The sequence below is a fragment of the Psittacula echo genome, assembly GCF_963264785.1.
Source record: "Psittacula echo genome assembly, chromosome: 5".
NCBI classification, from domain to species: Eukaryota; Metazoa; Chordata; class Aves; order Psittaciformes; family Psittacidae; genus Psittacula; species Psittacula echo.
Window position 1 is genome coordinate 10,343,074 of NC_137739.1, and position 15,997 is coordinate 10,359,070.

Consider the following 15,997-nt stretch of genomic DNA (forward strand, 5'->3'; position numbering starts at 1 on the left):
CTCACTCACCTTCAAATACTTGCCAACGTGAAGCAGTTAAACTGGTTTCAAAGCCCTGAACTACTTCGAGTTGACTAGCATGAAATGAACCTAAACGACCAACCAACTTTGCACGAAACTATATACTGGTTCAAATAACTGCACAGCCCCGAAGGCTGTGTTTGGCTCTGTCTCACGGTGCACTCTTCACATCCAATTTAAAATGCATCGGTTAAGCCCACAGACGGCATCCATGCTCGGCTGACTATCTGATACACCAGAAAACACCAGCTGGAGCATGCATGGCACATACGCCAGGATGGCGTCATACCCTGCAGGAAAGAGCAGGGTGGTTACGTGCTACCCTACAGAAAAACAACTGAAACCTTTAATTGTATGAGCTACATAAAGAATCTCAATTTAAAATGTTCTTTTGCATCTAGAGCAATTATGGTAACGGACAAACTTGTCAGAAGAGACAAAGCTGTCGGAAGAGAGACAGGTCTTGTTTGTCTAATGTGTAACTAAAATGCAAGAACCACATACAAAGATAATATCACAGGTTGCTGCTTTACTGGCCTGCATGCCTTCACTGTAGTTTTGGAGCTGTGTTGGTGGCTGGCTGTGGCCATGCTGTTCATCCAAATGCAGCAATACTGATCTGTGCCCCTGGATCTCTCATTTCCAGGGTGTCAGGTGGAGGAGCAGCAGCAATGTTCAGCCTCCACCAAGGCTCTGTTTACCTTGATGAGCTGAGCAGAATCATCACAGAAAGATCAAACCAAATTCAGTGTCAGAATTGCAAAAGCTTGTATCAGTTTAACCCATGCCTTATTTCATACCACATTAAAATCTTTATAGTACTGTAAGAGAACAGCTAAATGTTGACATCTAATTCCCCTTATTTTTATTAAGAATATTTGTCCTGGATTGTGCATTCATCTTTAAATTCATCTTAAAATCATAGTAAATACCTTGGTGGGTTGCTTTTTGATGTCTCAATGGTATCACACCTGTTGAAAAAGTTACATCCCACATGTGTTACCCTACTGCCCCTCAGCTGTAGGGAATACTTTTTTATCCTGGCTACTCTGCATCACATATGAATAATAGTAACTCTGACAAATAATATAAGCTACCCTACAGCTGCTTGTATTATTTAGTAGCCCTGTAGGAAGAGCTTTTCCTTTTTAATAGCATTATTAATACACAGTAAACCAGAAAAAAAAAAAATGCAACCTCTAAGAGCTTACACTTTTACACATACTGTGTGTGCAATATTCTGTTGAATATAAACTTACAGCTGAAATGATACAGCAGAAAAATTAATACAGGGTGGAAAACAGCAACAACAACTAGAAGTTAGGTGTAATAGAACAGTGACCTACAACAACATGGAGAACTTTGGAAGGATACAGAGAAAAATGCTTTGACTGTGAAAACTTGTTGCATGTCAGGTAAGCAGTCCTTCATCACCAGTTGCACTGGGGAGCTGGGCAGCAGTCTTGGGAAAGGCGGAGGCACGTACTGCTGCTGACTCATTGCAAGTTCGTGCTGTGTTAAAGAACAGATTAACTTCACCATTCCTTCTGAAGACTTTTTTCATTAATTTATTGTCCCCCGTTATAGAGATTCCTTGGAAGCTCATAACATAAATATTTGCTTTGAGAGGAAATGTAAAAAACCCCAACCAAATAAACAAAAATAAATCCCAACAAACAAACCCCACCCCACAGTTCAAGGCTGTAAGTGGTTTACTGCTTAAGACTCACATTTTCCTTCAAGCCCAAGCAGGCTGCTCCAACTAGACCATGACAAATCCCGTTTATTCATCCACATTGGCTGCATTTCCTTTGGGAAACTTTTTATACTTCCATAAAATAAACACTGTCGACTCACCCCAGCAACGTGAAGCACACCCGCATGTCTCCAGTCACACCGGGGATTCTCACACACTTGCGAAACACCCGTATTCGGTTACATTTTGGCAGGTCTTTTTAATTAAAAGCTCCTCTTTGGTGACTACTTTTAATTAAAAGTTCGTATTTCAGGAACCCGATGCAAAACTCCTCTGCCATACATCAGGGAGAAACTCTCACTCATTCTCCAAATTTCACTTTTGTTCTTTCTTATTCCTTTTTGGGGTTGGGTTTTTGGGTTTTGTTGTTTTTGGGTTTTTTTTTTCCTCCAAACAAAGCAGATTGACGTTTGTAATTATAGAGAGGAAAAAGTACCACAACCCTCAGAACACCGCCCGCTCCCCCCTCCGCGGCTGACAGGACTGAACCACAGGCAGGGTACCGAACGGTAACTCCATCTACAGCCCACAGGCACTCATTATTTTATCCCGGCTTGACCCTGCCTAGCGGACACCGCGGCAGCACAGGGCCGCTCCCTCACACGGGCAGCCCCAACCAGAGGGGAACCCTTCCGGGCCACCGGTCCTTCAGGCAAAGCGCGCCCACCCCGCCCACTCCCACCTCCCAGCACCGCGCCTGCGCAGTGGCAGCGTGTCGGCTCCGAACTGTTTCGTCTGAGTCCTGGCAATGGCGTCGGTGGCGCAGCTCAAAGCAGGTAGTGAGGTGGGGGTGTTGGAGGGGTGAGGAGGCCTGGCCGTGATGGAAGTACCCCGGGACAACGAAGGCGGTGGGCGTCCGGGTTGGCATGGTACGCCTGGGTGCGTAGTGTAGTCGCCCCGGGCGCTAATGGATGCCGTCGTTTCACAGCGCCCGTTGTGGAGCCGCAGAAGAAACGTCCCTGAGCCTTCACACGAATACGTTGCGTTGATCTTGGTTTGGTTTTCACTCGTTGCAAACATCTTGATCCAGTTACATCCCACTTTTGAAATTGATAAAACGTATGTTTACCACTAAAAAAAGATACAATTGCGGCCTCTTTGAAGCCTCAGTAGTTATCTATAACGTTCCTACTGTTGTTACCTACTGGCATATGCACAGGTGCAGATATCTTATCTTTCTTTCACTGTGAATATGCCGAAATTATATTTTTATTGTAGGTGATAAGAATGCTGCTTGAATACGTTTGGCTTTATACTAACGATCTTTTTGTGGTAATAGCTTTAAAGGAAACACTGGAAAAAAAAGGTGCGCTTGGACAAATAAAAGCAAGGATCAGAACTGAAGTTTTTAAGGCACTGGATGACCAAAATGAACCACGTCCACCGCTGACTCGTGAAAACTTTTTAATCAACGAACTAATTCGTGAATACCTGAGATATAACAAGTATAATAATGCAGCACATGTTTTAACTGCAGGTATTGGGTCTGAATTTTTGTTGTAATCACTGTATTAACAGACATCTGCTGTTTGGCTGAGTAATTCCACTGACACTGTGAAATTCATAAAGCGGGACCAAGCTGCAGAGTCTGGTCTTCTCTTCAAAATAAATAAGATAATACTCTCTCCACAGTTTTACTTGCAGCATTAGGCAAAGTTATCCGTTAGTTTTCAAGAACACTCATTCTTTGCCCCTTTTCCTTGAGGTAAATGCTTTCACAAAGTAATCGGTGCAAGAACAAGAAAACCTGCTAGCAGCCTCTGAAATCAAAATGCTTTTCTTAGATCTCTGCATTTGTCTTGGAAAATTACTAACTATTTTTGAATCATATATCACATTCTTATCTCGTTGGCATTTTGGTAAAAAAACCCAAACCAAAACAACAGCCTCCAAATGAACAAAATTTATTTGAGGAAAAATTAAAATGTACATAAAGTAGGTGAGAGTCTGCATTTTTGCAATTCTGGCAATTCATGCATAAAGAATGTATCAGAAGCTTTGTTGGATGTCCTCAGCTTAAATAACAAAAAAGAGTACGAAGAAGATAGATTGATTTTTTTTTTCCACAACTGCAGTTAAGCACTGTTGCTACCCGTGTTTGAGAGCTGTTTACAGTATTGAAAGAGGAGCTGTAATTTACGTGGTACAGCACTTGCTTATCTTTGTAGGTATTGCTAACTGTATTAGAAATTTGAAGTTCTACAGTTGTGCTTAGATACAGTAATTACTACTATTTAATAATTTGATATATTTCAGTCCCCCTTGAGGGAATGGAGACAGTCTGTACAGTAGTTAACGTATGGAATCTGTTTTGTAACAGTACTTCTTTAGAGAGAGTTGTTTGCGTGATTATAGTGTAAGCCTTCTTCAGTAATTTTCTTAGATTTCTTTGGAGTGAAGATAAAAATCTTAATATGTCATGTGAATTTTGTGAGTATGAAGCACTAATGTTTAAGTGAGTTCCTGGAATTACGGTATGCTGTTAGATATTAATAGTCTAAAAGGGAGATGTGTGTTCTCTTTTGAAATCTGTTAATTGATGATGTTTTTCTTACCAGTCTTAATAATTTTTTCAGAGTCTGGCCAGCCTGAAGTGTCCTTGGATAGACAGTTTCTTGTCAAAGAGCTGAACATGGTTGAAGGCACAAATGGAAAATCAGTGTAAGGACTGATTTTGGAATGCACAGTATATTCTGGTTTGCATATATTTTTCTCTTTATGGTTATTAAAAATCACATAGAACTGATCTCACCAATTCAAATGCGATTAGATCGCATGCCTGCTTTAACATGCTGTATTAAAATTGACAATGTCAAACACAGGGCCATTTTCAGACATGCCCCATACTAACATTTAATTCTGCTAACTCTATAGCCTTCTCTAGATAGTGTACTTGCATCCCTAAACACAAGTCGCTTATCAGTACAGTTTTCTCTACAGTCAGAAGTAGAAAACAGATACACTCTTTGCAAATCAGTGAATTGCTTTGTAGAGCAATAAAAAGATTATTGTAGTCTTAGATTAGATACAAATTTATAGTGCTTCAATACAACTTCATTAATGAACTAGGGTACTGAAGCAGCTTTAAACATGCTCAGTGTTCTCTGTAGCTTGTGCTGTCAGAATCTGTCAGGTGCTAAGAAAGAATCAAGTTCGGTTTGTGCAGTGGCGGACTGTGCCTGGCAAAGTCTGATCCTTCATACTACACAAGTGAGAATGTGGATCTGTGTTTTTGTGCTAGGCAGACTCCGGTTGTTCACCTACAGGGGGTCTGGAGTTTAGCTGAGAGTGTCTCTTAAGGCAGGCTTTTTAAGAGCGTGCTGATATTCAGGGGGGGCTTAGGTCTGTGCTGATTTATATAATGATACTTTGCATAATTACATATATATGTACACATATAAATGTATATATACATGTGTAAGGACATCCATATGTATTCTAGAAGTAAACGTTAAGGTCTGAGAAGTCTGAAGAAAGGGTGTGTTTTTAATGCTCATTATTTCATAGACTCATTTTGTCATTTCTGTCTTAAGCAGACCTCTCTTGTATGGAATTCTCTCTCATTTCTTACATGATGGTAAAGAAGAAAATAACCAGAATACCCCTGCAAGAATGACTTTGCTGAATTACCCAAAACAGAATTTTAGCAAACCACCTACTGAGAGAAATTAAAAAGGTGGATGTTCTCTCATTTTTGCTAGTTTTATTTGTGACCAGATTTTCTGTACGGTACCTATGCTTATAACAGGGTAAACATGCAGATGAGCACACTGCCTTCTCTTCTGTGCAAGGAATGCTTTGCAGTGACATCTCTCTTAAAAATTCTTCAGCAGAATGATGTTTATACTTCAAAAATAGCATTAAGCTGTGTGACCTGACCATAGCTGTTGCTCGTGTATTCATTTAAGAAAGGCCCTACTATATCCAACTCAAGAAAGACCCTTTATATGTGCCTTTGTTCAAATAAGTGACCAACTTACACCAGCTCTCTGCTGGTATGCTAATGGTATGCCGACTGGCCTTGGAAGTGCTTGACTGGCCTTCAAATGTATCAGTGGTAGAACTTTATCGTACATGGGAATGTGTTTTATTTATAAAACAGACATTTTAAAATATTGTAGACAGCCAAGTTTATATAATTTTTCGACTGTGACACTCCTGTTACCTTGTGGTACTTGTAGCTACTTGTTAGATACTAATGGGAAGGGGGAGGGGGAAACCTAATTGTTTAGCTTTATTCTGTTAAGACTTTTAGACTGTTAGAGAACTCATTTAAACCAAACAGCAGTGCTGTTCTGATTTTTAGATGGTAGAATATCTGTCATGACCTGTATGCTTTTACAAACAAGGTTTACTGCTCTGCCATTGCTGGTAAAGACCATAAATATTAATATTCCAGTTCTCAGGATCAGAAAGGTCATCCACCAGATTGCTTTACCATTTCCCTAAAGGTTAAACTGACCAAATTGTACTCCCTTACAGTATTACATCTCTGGAGTGAGTCAGCTAGAGACTGTCTTACTACACTAGGAATTTAATACAAGAATTTAATCTCAATTCTCAGCAAAATACATTAAACAGTGGATGTATCTTTTTGGTTTTTATCTGCTCTAAATTAACTAATTTCTGTAGGAAGTTCTTAAACTTCAGCTGTCAGTTCTGTATATGGGCATAAACCTTTGCTGAGAACATAATTCACATCCCCTTGACTGCAGAAGCTTAAGCTCCAAGTTCATTGCTCTATGGCAGAGCACTGGTAAATCTTAATTTTCCTTTTCTGGTCTGCGTTTTGATTGGTTACAGTTAGTAATGCCTAAGCTACAGAATGAAAGGGATCGTTGGTCCAGATTTTTCCTTCAAAGAGTCTGCTTGGCGTGTCACTTTTTAACGTGATAATTTAGTACTGTTGCCTTAGTACTATCAACTATTTATTTTGTATCCAAAAATTTGAAAAGTACAAGGCCTGAGGTATTACTGACATCTAAAAAGTGTGAGAGAAGTACTAAACACCTTTTCTTAACAATTAATTGAGACAATGTTGTTCCCCTCCTGCCAGAAGGGGGGCTGAAGAAAGGAAATGTCAATACCAAAACTGTTACGAATTATCTCTTTGTTAGAAATAATTATTTGTATCAGAAATTTCTAAATTATTTTGGTTTTTAAACTCAGTGTATAGAAGAACTGTTTCTAAAGTATACCTTTGTATCTCACTTCTGAAATTGACTCTGTGCAGGGTCACCTTCCCCTGTTGACTCCAGTATAATTTCATGTGGGGATTTAGTTCAGAGTTAGTTACAAAACTCGGGATTAATCATAAGACATGACAGCATATTGCTTTTTGAACTAAACAGCAGCTTTAAGGCTTTTAACCTTTAAGTAATAGTCTAAAACTCCTTTCTGCATGTGTTTGTGGAATATGTCAGCAGAGACCTAAGGGCAGTGGGTTTAAAATACTAAATATCTGTATGTTTTAATTAGGCTGCATATTCAGGTAATCTATCCACTCATAAAATTAACCCACCAAGTCTCATGTATAACACCAACTTGCTTTACATACTAGAAGTTGTTTGCTTATGTAGTGGAATGAATACTCCAAGAGACCAGGGATCCTGATAAAACACGTGTAGTCTGGTGTTTCTGTTACTTCATTCACTGTAGCCAGGTTGGAAGTTGTCTGGAATCTAACCTTTAGTAATGCAAGGCTCTTACCTCATATAGTTGCATGGAAGCATTTTTTTGGTAACGTTGCCAGTTTCCTATGATGATATTCTGTATCAAAGTTGATAATAATAGAAAATAACACTTATACCTTTGGATGTCCAGCTGCATGAGAGTATGTGTGTTTCATTTTCAGATAGAATTCCAGAGCCAGGAAGGACATCTGGCACAAGCATCGAAGAGCCCCTTGTTACACGAAGTATGAGCAAGTGATATCTTTTGTATGCTAATTTCTCATGTAAAGTCCTGTAAGAGTTAATTTAGGAAATTCCTCTTCGCATACATTTCACCAATCTGTCCAGTGGGACCACTTCAGCTTGTTAGATCTACCAATGAGACAGGATGACTGGGTCAAACCTACTGTCAATTAAAAAAATGCTAGCAAAGGCTCTTTCTCCAGTGCTGATAGAAGCAAAACTGTATAAGAAGTTAGATTAGTGACATCTGTCTCTAGAATTTGGTCTAACAATATATTTTATAAAAATAGGTTTGCCTTATAAAAATGTATGAGACAACTTACCACTTCTGCACTTTGCTTGTGTGTTTGTGTTTCTGAATAAAATTGTTCTATTCAGTGTGGAATTTTTGAAGTGTTCAACCTAAATATTTTAATCACTCTTTTAAAAGAAGAAACTGCTACTTTCAGGTAAGTATGGGAAAAAAAGTTGAATAGAAAATCAAAGTGCTTTAGAGGAATAGATGGTTTTAGTTCTCCGGAAATACACACTATATTTATCTTCATCCCAACAAACACATGAGGGTAGGTCTTGTCCATCTGGAGTTGCTATAAGCTGTGTAACACTTAATACAAGGAAGGGGAGAAACTTGTTTTTTTTCCCAAAAGACATGAAACTCAGTGAGGCAAAGCTAAAAACAAAGTTGATAACAGATTACTGATTCCCAGAACTTTTTTTAGCTGAGGTGTTTACATGTTTTGAAATGGAATTTATTTTAAAAGCCAAACTTAAAGAGGTATGTCAGAAATAACAGGTTAGCTACTTATTTTAACAAAATGTATAGATTTTAATGCTTCAAATGATACCGAGAGGAGTTTTGATAAATATATTTTAGGGTTGCATTCTTAAAAATCTTAATTGTTAGACAAATGGTACAGTAAGTGGGAAATAAAGAGAGTAAGAGGACATGCAGTTTGTGAGTTTAGGTGAAAGGACCCCAGGTTGTACACACTGCAGAGTTTTGCTTTTATCTTGATCTGACCCAGTTGGTATTACAGGTGGTTTTTATTTGTTAAGCAGCCTAGCCTCTACTCTGATGTGAAACTGCAGACGAGCTGTATGTCGAAACGAAAAGCTGCATTTATCCACTTGAAGCCTCAGTAGTGAGTTCACCCCTCTGTGTGACTGGCAATACTGCTAGCTCCCCATTTCCTGATACGTAAGCATCTGAGGCCTGTTGCCAGGAGGGAAGGACATGTGTTTGCAAATCCACCTCAATCAGATCCATCTTTTAAGTCTTGTAGCTTTCTGTCAATTAGAATAGACCACTGGATCAGACAAGCAAATTTGTCTCTATGCCCTAAATGTTTGCTCTGTGCAAACATTTGGCACCATTGTCAGGTTCAACCACTTGGCTGAAGAGCCATCCATGTAGAAACTACCACTGTGGGACTCTGCCTCATTACTCAGTCTTTCCTATCACATCAGTGCTAGTATTCACAACCACTGATCTCTCAATTTCACTATCTATAAATACAGTAGAAAAATGGTCTTCTAAGGTGTTATTTGTGAATTACCTTAATTTTTAAATGTGCTAAAAGTGCCTCTATGAAAAGTTGCAAAAATGAGCTTGGTAACAATGCTGATACGATTCCCTGGCCACAGAAATCCCTGAATTTTTAACTTTGCTTTTCCAGAGGTTAACTGCTACATCCCTGTTTCTCCATAAACCAGTGAATCAAATTGTGTGTCTGAATTGTCTCTTCAAGGGCAAGGAGAAAAGCTCTGGGAAACACAGAAGCTCTAGCGTTCTATGATGCAAATCCTCCAGTGTAACCCAAGCCGTTGCATCTGCTTTCTGTCTTCCCACCACAGATCATACAGAAGCTGACCAGGTGTCATGGAGCTCCCTGGGAAATGGATTTTTCATGGTAGAAGTTAAATACAATTTTTGTTCTGGCTAAAGAAGGCAAAGCGCTGTTTGGTACTCCCCCTTTCCCAAGCGCACAGCTCAGCAGAATTACAGGCTCATGGTCTCCACAGTCATGACAGCAGAGGCTATTACAAGAGTGTCCTTACTGAGCTTTGAGGGGAAGGAATAGCTGTAATCAGAGGAGAATTCTGTTTCAGGCTAAGGGAATTTCAGGACTATTTTCTTAGAGGATGGTTGCTTCAGCTCCTTGTCAGGATCCTGCACTGGGATGGTGGGTGGAAGCTGGCCTGTTTGCTCTTGATGTGCTTCATCTAATTCTCTAATACCCTCAGAGCCCAGATTTGAGCATTTGGGACCATCTCTTGTTTTAAAGTATAGCCGTTGTACAAGCAAATTAAAATCAAACTAAGGTATATTTCCCTAATACTTTTCTGTACAACAAAGCTTTGAAATATTTCTATGAAAATATATTGGTCTAATCACATTATTAACGGTCTAGCATTTATCCTGACAGTACATGAAATACGAGAGCATCTTTCAAGATGCAGACATGTAGCACATCCTATTAATGTCAGCCTGCCTGACTCCTTAACAGATGAATTCCAAAGCCTTTGCGGTATTTGCACTTCCCAAAAAATAATTCCTTAAAAGTTTAAGCTAAGTGAGATCACTATTTAGATGAAAATAATTCACAATCCTAGAGTCACAGGTTCAGGTTTTAGGCAAAATTGCCACAGAGGTGAGCATGCACAAAAATTGTTTTCTCCAATAATTAAACTCCCTCTAGCTTCCTTACATACCGTGATGTCTTGCATTAACTGCCCTTAGTCCTTCTACTGACATCAGAAAGTGAAAGGAAAAAAGAAAATATATATAAGCATGTAGAAGTTTGGGGGCTTTGATGAGCAAAATGCATTTCTGAGGGTTTTTTTGAGATGGAACTGTTATAGCTCAGACTTACAGAGGGAACTACGTTAAAAAAGGCTGTTCATTGTCCAAGCATGGTATCACGAGTGAAGGTGACAAGGAGCCAGTGAAGTCTGGTGTAGGTATCAGAGCTGGAGAGCTCTTTGGAAGAACTTACAAGATTACGAACAAATTCTTTCAAACCAGATTTCTGCTCTCCCCTAGAACCAGAGGAAACTCTCCGCGGACTCCAGAGGTATTAGTTTCTGTCATGCACAAGGGAAATTTTTGTCTAAGCTTTATCAACACGCTCCAAGGACTCAGTTACGCTTTACTTCCTGGGCACCCTTTTTATCAAGCTGAATCTTGGCGTCATTTGATCAGTGTTCCGGAGGAGTGATTAGGAAAAAAAAAAACCAAAATATTTGTTCACACTTGCAAAGACACTCTTTCAGTAGCAGCTGGTGTCCAACTGATTCAGAACTGACCTGTGTGCTTCACATAGTTCACTTGATCTGCAGCCAGCATTAACCACAAAGCTGAACATTAAATGATGGTGAGTATTTGACCTCGTTAGAGTACTCTCATGATGAATTGTTCAAGTTCGGACACAGACTGCCCCTCCTGTTCAAGATAGCAGCTTAATACAGGCGGTAACGCACCGGTGTGCTTGTCAGTTCCAATTACATCTGTCAGCTTAGAGAAACGTGGTTGGTAAACTTAGGTAAAAACATTAAAAAAGTTCTTACCTGACACACATCGTTTAACAAATTAACATCTCCATCCATGCTTTGCTTTTTTCCTTCCATTGTGTTCAGGTTACATTGTCGTAATGCAGCTGAAAGTTCATTTCTTTCCTGATCGATTCCTCTGGGTTTTTCCCTAAGTACAGTATTTACAGTGCAAATTCAGCAAGGAGATATTTAGAAGCTGCTCAATATTTTTTTCTAGAAAAGCGATTAGAGCAAATAATGAAAAATCAGAGGGTTTAAATAAAGTGAAATTTCTGCCACAAAGGCATTCTCCACTGGGAATCCACAGCTTTCACTGGGAGACAACTTCATTTTAAAGAAAACCCAAACCACAATTAGGGAACTTCAGCTGGGCTACTATATTAGTAGATTCTTACATCAACTTCTAAGTGAAGGTTGGAGACCACTTTTACACTTGATCAGTTCCTGCCCCACATGGCTCCAGAGTGCAACCATTTCAGTCCCAGCAGTAATATTTTTTAGGCTCTCCAGCTCCATTTAATGTCACATCATATATCACCCTCTGCCGCTGCCTCTGTTAAACACACTCCTCAGGCAGCAAGCCTGCATGTGCACATGCAGCGCCCTGCAGACCAGCCGGGATAATTTCCACTCCTTTTTAAGCTACTATTAAAATGTGTCTGGTTTTGTAACACCATTGTATGGGTTTAAAAGGAACTTCTTAGGATAACTTTGATAAATGTTAAAATGATTGTAATTTACAGAGGATCCCGTTGCAATTCATTATTTCATATTATTTATATTCCTATTTAAAAGCTAAGTTTGCAACTGAGAAACTGAAATAAAAATAGGGTGAACTACCCCGTGAGGAGTTTTCTGCTAACAAGGGGAGTTTCTTGGGTTTACGTCCTGGCGATCATTTCCCTTGGCTTTTGTCCAGCACAGTCACACGTGCACGAGTCTGATATGACACTGCTGCCTTTCAGGCCCTGGGAGGGCTTTGCAGTGTCCGCACCTCAGCGGACACTGACCCTCCATCTGGAAGGACAGACTGCAACTGCTGGGACCGTGTGCCTGTGTTGGCAAATCTGGTTTTCTCCAGCTAAGACCTGAACATGAGTCTGTACCTGACATGTCTGAAATGATGTAGGGAAAAACCCTGATGCTCTTCCCCTCTCTCCTCTTTGCCCAAATTTGTTTACCACTAGCCGAAGCTAGAGGAAGGGGCTACAGGTCCATCACACCTGCAAGTGCTGGTACTTTGACAAAGTCACAACAGAGATTTTCAGCCCAGCCTCCCCTCAGAGGTATTTTTTTTTAGGACAGAGATCAATATGAGTGTTCAAGGCCAGGTTGGACAGAGCCTTGGGTGGCATGGTCTGCAGTGAGGCATCCCTGCTCATGGTAGGGAGGTTGGAACTACATGATCTTAAGGTCCTTTCCAACCCTATCTGTTCTATGATCCTTATCCATCTTCCTCAGGAGCGTTTATTTTCCAGAGAAGATAGGGCTATTGATGTCAAGAGAAATTATCTCACTCAGGACTGTGCTCTGATCCTTTGGGTATACACCATATTTAGTCTGTTGCAGAGAGAGGGTTGTTTCGGTATTTTGTATTTGGCACGTTGATGGGAGTTCCTAGAGGATCCTAGCTTTCCCTTTTTGGGATGTCTCCATCCACAGGTCCTACTGCACAAGGCTGTTGGCTACTAGCATGGGAAGGAGGGGGGGGACAGCTAGGGACTGAAGGTTTGGGGGTGTGAGGAAGGTTTGACAAGGACCAGAACACTCCCTAACCCTTGCAGGGCTGGCTCCCAGCACTGTGTCCTCCTCTCCCCCCAGTTCACGGTGCCTGCTGCCTGTTCTTTCCACTGTATCCTGGGGACTGTTCCCCTCAGCTATTTATCACTTCTCTTCTTCCTTTTATGGACAGAGGGAGGTATTTCTTATATATGATAAAGTATTTACAGTCCTTTCTCAAGAGCTGAGCTCTGCACCGGATTGTGAAAGAAACTGGAAAGTCCTCCTGGGGAGATGGGAAACAGCCCTCTCGTTCCCCAGGGGCAAAGGAGGCTTAAACCAGCCCTAGGCTCCAGATGTCACATAAACACACAGAGACCCACAGCAACCTCCACCCACACATCCCTGCTACATTGGGAATAACCCTCCTCTCCAGAGCATCCCCTGAACTCAGGGATTAATCTTAGCACCAAGAAAACATACTGTCATGGGTGGGAAACCTGTAGTATGCAGGATCATGACCTACCCTTTGTCCTTCTAGGCAGCGGGTCACCAGGGTGAGGATGCTGCCAAGGCAGGAAGGAGTTAAAGGCCCATTGGCTCAGCTGAAGAGTTTCGCCCTAGGAGAAAGCAAAATCTCTAAACTTGTGAGTTAGGGGCACCCCTTTCATGTCTTCCCAAAAGCCAGAGCCAGCCTGCTTCCCTAAACAGTGGCTTGGGGCAGGGGCAGCAGCCCAGGATTAGGCCCTGCTGGGAGTGAGGTACTTGGCTCAGGCTGCCTTTTTTAACCCAGGTACCGAGAGGATTTTCCAGCAGGACGTGGTTTCCAGGGCCCCTCCCCACTGACAAGATTCTCCTCCTCTATATAGGGAGGCTGCAAAGGCAGTGAGGACTTGGACTGTCCCGGCTGGTGGCTGTACAGGTTCCCGACTCTCCAATTCACTCTCTGCTCCCCTAATTGGAAGCCTGTAAGTACTGCAGGGGCCAGAAATCCCTGCTGGGGACAGGGCTGGGGGCTTAATGCGCACTTTAGCAAGCTGATTATTATGCTACTTTGAAAACAGATTCAGTGAATTAATGTGCAAATAGCATAGAAATTGAAAATGGGAACAGACCTATCAGACATGCTCAAATGGTTTATCCTGACTTGTGTATTTCTGATGGGTTCTGTTTAAAATGCATTAGGGTCCACGCACGTTTGAAAGCATCCACAGATGTCCTAGCCTTAGTCACTTCTAACACTGCTATTGCTGAATTGAGCCTTCAAGACACTGGCTGCAGAGCACAAGCTGTGCTACAAGGCAGTAGCAGGACAGCCTGCAAGGTGCTGTGTGCTGCTGGATGGAGCAGGTACCCTCTGCAATTAATCATCACACATGCATTTGGTAATGAAGAAACCTGGTAGCCTGAGCTGCTGATCTTTAAGTATTTCTACATTTCAGTCCTTAGGAAGGAACTTAGTGCACTTCCCATGCTGTTTAAAGAAAGTATAATGAAATAAAATAATTAGTTTGTCTGTTACTTGCTCTTTAAACAAGGAAAATGCTTAAAAATGAAAAGAAGAAATGGAAACATTTTTACAAAAATGCCTTAGGATTACATATGTATGTTTTTAATATGGTGGGAATAAAGCTTAAGCAAAGCTAATCTATTAATTCATTGAACTACACTAATTTGAGTTATTTCAAATGTGACATGCCTGTTGTTTTTAAAGGGAAAATAAAGCAACAAACTTAACTTTAACAAAATACTATAAGTTAAGAGAACAGTAGATGGCAGCATAGAAAGCAGCTTCAATATCATCCCAGACCTTCACTTGCTCCTTTCGCACACATAGATACTTGTCTGTGTGTGTATGTGTGCATGCACACCTGTGTAAATGCTGATATGTATGGGAGACGCATGTGTGTGCATAAGTAAGAAGCAACCCGAGAAATTTTAAATACAAGGGAAATCAGAAGGGTTGTCATTGTTATCTAACACATACGTCTCAGTAAAACCTTTTCTAAAGTACACTAACTTAAAAACAAGCCTACCTTCTCTTTCACTCAAAGCTTTGCCCTGTCAGGTAGCTTGCAACAAGACTCTCTGGATGGAGCGATGCACTGAACTCCTAAAGTTCATGGGTCCCTCAAGTCACCAACTCAGAGGCTGAAACAATGAACCCTAGAGAGCAAAGCACTTGATTGAGTAGTCGCTTCAGCCCATGGTACTGGTACTGCTCCGGCTGTATTTGCTTAGATGTAAACAATGATTTTTATTATCTCGTTTGCCATTGACACACCAGTCCCTAAAAGGTATTTGTTTTGAATGTGTTATCATTACATTTTTGCGGAACAGCAAGTATTGAGAAGAACATCACCATATATGGTAGCATGCATGGATGTATGCAGAGGATCCCGGCTCTTTAATTCACTGGGACTTATTAGTTGCAAATCAATTGGCTTTTCTTTTAAGTATGTTAATTTTAGAAGAAGTCAAGAGCCAGAGATAACTTTCAAACTTGTGCAAAGTCCACTTAAAATATGGCATATTTATGAATGCTAATGAACATGCAGAATCTGATTTACTTAATAGAGTAACGTTTGGGGGTACTTGGCATTTTCCAGATAGATCTCTTTTATCTCCATGTGATGCAATTCAAGTCTTTTTTTCCTTCTTTTCTAATTTTTGCAGTTAATAACACAGGTAATAACCCTGGCCAACCTCTTTGGAGTATTAAAAGAACTATCAAGAGTTCAATCAGAGTTATGTAGTAACCTGCATTAACAGAGACCTCATAGGAGACTGAGGCATTTGCAGGCAATTTGATTTAAGTACATGGAAAATGCATCAAGAAAAAGCCAACCAAACAGAAAAAAACTCAGCCCTGTGAAATTACTGAAAATGTTCTTTCTTAAAATACAGACTTGCCCTCTTCCATGGTTGAACAACCATAAACTAGTCCTGTTGATACCTCCACAGTCAGACGAACGTGTCCATGATGAAAATAAGCACGTGAGGGATGGTCCTGGTGGCCAGAGGGAGAGGTGAA

The 15,997-nt window shown here is 40.7% G+C and overlaps 3 protein-coding genes across 18 annotated transcripts in view; 2 read left to right on the plus strand and 1 right to left on the minus strand.

Moving 5' to 3' along the window:
- The window catches only part of LOC308220817 (multidrug resistance-associated protein 1), a 57,969-nt gene extending 55,613 nt beyond the window's left edge, over nt 1-2,356 (minus strand). Inside the window, exons 1-3 of one of the 4 annotated variants that reach the window (XM_080617291.1) lie at nt 1,879-2,356; nt 1,368-1,533; nt 526-731 (exon numbers count right to left, since the gene is read on the minus strand). In XM_080617291.1, the coding sequence (XP_080473417.1) occupies nt 526-564 (39 nt within the window). In that variant the 5' untranslated portion in view covers nt 565-731; nt 1,368-1,533; nt 1,879-2,356. Of the gene's footprint in view, nt 1-9; nt 403-525; nt 1,534-1,751 lie in introns of those variants that run through there. The other 3 variants (XM_080617292.1, XM_080617290.1, XM_080617284.1) reach the window with 3 other exon arrangements.
- A 164-nt stretch (nt 2,357-2,520) lies between these two features.
- CEP20 (centrosomal protein 20) lies at nt 2,521-8,077 on the plus strand. 4 transcript variants are annotated; one of them, XM_080617296.1, is made up of 5 exons: nt 2,521-2,646; nt 3,057-3,254; nt 4,354-4,438; nt 5,311-5,453; nt 7,632-8,077. In XM_080617296.1, the coding sequence occupies exons 1-4, from the start codon at nt 2,598-2,600 to the stop codon at nt 5,447-5,449; spliced, it is 471 nt and encodes a 156-aa protein (XP_080473422.1). In that variant the 5' UTR covers nt 2,521-2,597; the 3' UTR covers nt 5,450-5,453; nt 7,632-8,077. The 4 variants fall into 4 exon arrangements, with proteins under 4 accessions (XP_080473422.1, XP_080473423.1, XP_080473424.1 ...); XM_080617297.1 differs by having other exon boundaries at nt 5,314-5,453; XM_080617298.1 differs by lacking the exon at nt 5,311-5,453.
- A 145-nt stretch (nt 8,078-8,222) lies between these two features.
- MYH11 (myosin heavy chain 11) overlaps nt 8,223-15,997 on the plus strand; it is a 67,582-nt gene continuing 59,807 nt past the window's right edge. For 2 of the 10 annotated variants that reach the window (XM_080617276.1, XM_080617271.1), the window contains exons 1-3: nt 8,223-8,890; nt 9,369-11,066; nt 13,833-13,931. The gene's annotated coding sequence lies outside the window, so the exon portion shown is untranslated. Of the gene's footprint in view, nt 8,891-9,368; nt 11,067-13,504; nt 13,611-13,756; nt 13,932-15,997 lie in introns of those variants that run through there. The other 8 variants (XM_080617274.1, XM_080617279.1, XM_080617270.1 and 5 more) reach the window with 8 other exon arrangements.

Excerpts from the sequence above, each read along its gene's own strand:
- CEP20 (XM_080617296.1), top strand. The coding sequence starts at position 2,598 with ATGGAAGTACCCCGGGACAACGAAGGCGGTGGGCGTCCGGGTTGGCAT. Across the intron at positions 3,255-4,353 it reads AGCACATGTTTTAACTGCAG|AGTCTGGCCAGCCTGAAGTG; the intron begins GTATTGGGTCTG and ends TAATTTTTTCAG. Across the intron at positions 4,439-5,310 it reads GGCACAAATGGAAAATCAGT|CAGACCTCTCTTGTATGGAA; the intron begins GTAAGGACTGAT and ends TTCTGTCTTAAG.